This window comes from Gymnoscopelus microlampas (assembly GCF_963454915.1).
Source record: "Gymnoscopelus microlampas genome assembly, chromosome: 2".
Taxonomy (NCBI): domain Eukaryota; kingdom Metazoa; phylum Chordata; class Actinopteri; order Myctophiformes; family Myctophidae; genus Gymnoscopelus; species Gymnoscopelus microlampas.
Window position 1 is genome coordinate 44122177 of NC_139939.1, and position 4226 is coordinate 44126402.

Here is a 4226-nt window from a genome sequence, read left to right on the forward strand (position 1 = left end):
CGAGCGGCAGAGTAAATAGAATGTTCACATTTTAATACGCAGACTGAGACGACGAGAATCCTCATGATGAGATAAGAGAGGAGATTCTTCAAGTTGTCCCACTGCGTCACCTATTAGCTATTACGACAAGTCAATGTGCTGACCATATGCGGCAGCCATGATCGATGTCATGTCACATTGAACATATTATCTTAACACTGAGCAGGCTCGAAGAGAGAGCTGTAGCTGAAAAGTGGGAAACACTGGAAGCCAAAATGGAGGTGATGCAGACACATACAAACACACGCCTTTTCACACCGTTAATGTAAACCACCGAAACCTTATATACACTTAGTTGACCGGGGTCACCCAGGGGTCTGTACTTTAGTTGGCCCCTCTCCTTTCTTTCCTCAGTCTACTCCAAACCTCTTTGCCGAAAAAATCAGCCCACGCGGCGTGAGCTTGCGGATCTATTTTCGGCGAATATTGACCCATTATGACGGGCCCAGAAAAAAGGGACGCTAGGGTTCATGTGGTGAACACTGAGGCTGTACTGTGCTGTGCACCATCATGGCCTCAGCTCTCCCTCCTATCATTAACAAAACAAAGTCCAGTGGGATGTGTATAGCGCCGGTTGCCAAGACAACAGGTCCAAACTAAAGCTAAGGACAGCAGCAGGGTGTAGACCAGAAAGCATAGTTGTGAGAGCCGGACTTCCTCAAACGAGAAGGGGGGTAGGGGGGTAGGGGGGGATGGGGGGGTCTGACGTATGACACCAGGGTTCTCTTAATGGAAAAAGAAGGCTCCGCTCTCTCTCACCCCCACCAAAGTCAGACTTTGCTAAATTCCTCCACCTCCCCATAAAAAAATCCCCTGTCTGCTAAATATGAATCATCCACATGGAAATTTTCACAGAACTCAGTGAAATGGTGCGGTCCGCCAGAAAACAAACCCACACTGCAACACTGCCATCAAGTGGTACAAAATACAACTACACTGCACATCTGTAGGCAGTGTGTGGCTCTCTCTCTGAGCGTATTAACCACCCTATTATAGGCTGAAATAAAAAGGCTAATTAAAGACTTGATGTCTGGTCCTAATCTGTGTAACCTGCTGGATACAGTCTTATCACGTCAATCCAGATTCAACGCATACAGGCAAGAGCAGAAGTTTCACTTGATTAAACAATCTCAATCAGCTCTAATTAATCTACAGTAAGTATTAAATCCAATGAACAGTGAGCATGACAGTGCGTTGATAGGTGATCACGCCACTCTGTGCGAACTGAGAGTGATTGGTTACTGTGTAGAATGAAGTTTAAAATATCTCCCAGTGAGACAGAAAAGCACACACACACACACACACACACACACACACACACACACACACACACACACACACACACACACACACACACACACACACACACACACACACACACACACACGCAAGTGACAGCACATGCAGTGAGACAGAACGTGGCGTATGGTAAACATTCCTCTAAATAGGTCCGCTCTGCCCATGGAGACCAAATCCTGTAAGCTGGTGTATGAGCTCAGCGCTCACTCTCATACCCCCCCAGCTCCAAAAAATAACTTCTCTGTCAATCATTGTTAATCTGAATAAACCAAAGTATTAAAGTCCAGTTGTATAAGGACGGAATGAAGAAATGTATTCATTACAAATTAAGGCCAACGGCCAAAGATCTGGGTCAGTCATGACTCAGTCTGCAATCCAAGGCTAGAGGTTTAAATAGCTACGGCTACTGTGTTTCCTCTTTCTGGGCACTCACATCTGACACTTTTTCACATGACGTTTGCTCATTGTTCCTCAGCATATGGGATACAGGATGAGAGAGGGAGAGAGAGAGAGAGAGAGAGAGAGAGAGATAGAGAGAGAAATAACAGATGCAATGAAAATCCTAATTGGGTTTAGCAAGGGCTTTCCAGGAACTCCAAGAGAAATACGTCCAAAAAGAGAAGTTGTTGATTTTTTTTGGGTGGGCGGCAAATTTAGTTAGGGAATCAGAGATGTACAGTTCAGACTGATGTGCAGAATCAGCAGTCCAGAAACAGGGAGACGTGACAGATAGAAAGATAGAGAGAGAGAGAGAGAGAGAGAGAGGGAGAGAGAGAGAGGGAGAGAGACAGACATCGAGACAGACGGGGTGCCCCCAACTCAACTGACCAAGTAAAACAAACAGAACCTAGGATGACTTCAGACTGCTGCTGTTATTGCTGCTGCTGCTGCTAGAGCCGGTGGCAAGAACTTACTTCCTCTCCTCTCACAAAGCAGAAAGAAAACGTCCTTCCAGTGAAAAAGTTTCTTTCCTCCTTATTTGTAAAGTATAAGAGCATAGGGAAACAATGCAGAACTTACCGGCTATTCTGTCTCGCTCCATAACTTGATCACTGCCTCAAATAGCCACATGTAACCTCTCTCTACTTTTTCTCCACTCAGCTTCTCTCCCTCCCTTTTTTCCGGAGACTTCCCCTTTCGCCTGCCGTCCCCCTCTTTCAACCCTCCCTCTCTCCTCCCTCCTTTTCCTCTCTCGCTTGTCTGCCCTGTTACTTCTGCCTTCATCTCTCAATGTTTAATGTCTTCATTCTACGAGCAAAATAAGGGAATGACGTTTAAGTATGTGTGCTGTGTGTGTGTGTGTGCTGTGTGTGTTCACAGTTCACTAGAAAGCACCAGGAACTCAAGCACTCCTCCAGGACCCTAGCAAACACTTCCTTGAACCCCATCCATTAAAACACAATTACTACATTTGATTCTAGGTCTAAATTGTGACCACAGCGTTCAAGCTAAAAAAAAAAAGTGAGCTTGTGACAGTTGAATTGTGCTTAGGGCTGAGAGTTTCTGCTGTCTGGTCCACTCAGGCCCCTTTTCCGCCTAATTTTGAACCAGCTCAGAGTGTTTCCACTGAAAATGAATTGGTTCAGAACCCTAAAAGTTGGTTCAGGAACTGGAACCAAAAAATGCTTGGTTTTTCTTGCCCTGAACTGGGAACCAAAGTGGGTGTGTCACTATTCTACAGGTTGGAAGATGCAGATGCGATATATATAAACAATGGCAAAAGCAAGCGAAAAATTATCGTTAAAAAACAAAAGAAAAGAAAATGGAAACTGTCATTGTCGATTGAGTTTCCCCCGTGAAATGGACAGTTCGACCGATCATATTCAACACATTGCTGGCCATCGAACCTGGGGCAATTGGGGACTCCTGCTCCACAGGCGGGCGCCTAAAACTTAAAACTGCTTAAAACTGGTGGAAACGCATTCCTAGAATCTAGAACGGATCCAGTTCTAGAACCAAAGTTCTTTTGGTGGAAAAGGGGCCTCAGTGGTACAGCCAGGGTATGGGGCTAGAGGTGGGAGTACAGCTGATTCAGTTCACCAGAGCCAATATGGAGCAATTACACTAATATTGACAAATTAATAATATAGTTATCGTTGAAAGTGTGTGTGTGATAGGCATGTAACGATTCACTCAACTCACGATACGATACTCTATCCTCTTTTCAATACAGTAGCAAATGACTGAAATCTTTTTTTTTAATCAATTCTCTAACAAAGATCCTGTATTTTCTTCTTTTTTTTACGCGCTCTCTGCTGTTTGCATCACGATACATTTTTTATTAAATCAATTTAAATTGTCACCAGTTTGAATCGATTTGAATTGATTTACGATAAATCGTTACATTCCTAGTGTGTGACGGAAGTGCAGAAGTCAAAATTGAGAAAAGGAGGTACTGTATGTCTGAAGATTTGTTGTATTATGGAAACTTTCTGAACTGTTTTATGAAGCATATTCAATGTATGATTCATTAAACTGTTGGAATTTGGATTTGCTTTTTCATATTACAAGTGAAACAAACATTTGGGTCATTTCTTGTTCATATCTCCTAAAACTAATGACTCATGTCATTTTGCATAGCTGTGGTACTTTCCTTGGTCTGAAGCTTAGTTATATTATGGAAAATGGATGAAAAATGATGCATAAAATGTATTTAATGTGTGCTTCATGAAACTGTACATATTTAATGACTTTGCTGACATATTCATATTAGGACTGACACAAAGGAAAAAGATCAAGCGCAGTACTGTCCCAAACAGCAGAGAGTCACAGGTAATAAAAATATTTTGGTCATATTTTATCAAACTAAAAAGTCATGTTGAATAGTAGTGGTTATTTTCAGTCTGCAGCTGAGTTAATGTTGTACAAAATTATTCAGTATGTGCTTT

The 4226-nt window shown here is 42.7% G+C and overlaps 1 protein-coding gene across 1 annotated transcript in view; it reads right to left on the reverse strand.

Moving 5' to 3' along the window:
* septin9b (septin 9b) overlaps positions 1–2485 on the reverse strand; it is a 93704-nt gene extending 91219 nt beyond the window's left edge. Inside the window, exon 1 of the mRNA XM_084068448.1 lies at positions 2359–2485. Coding sequence (XP_083924574.1) covers positions 2359–2380 — 22 coding nt within the window. The 5' untranslated portion in view covers positions 2381–2485. The remainder of the gene's footprint in view (positions 1–2358) is intronic.
* Positions 2486–4226: the final 1741 nt, after the last annotated feature.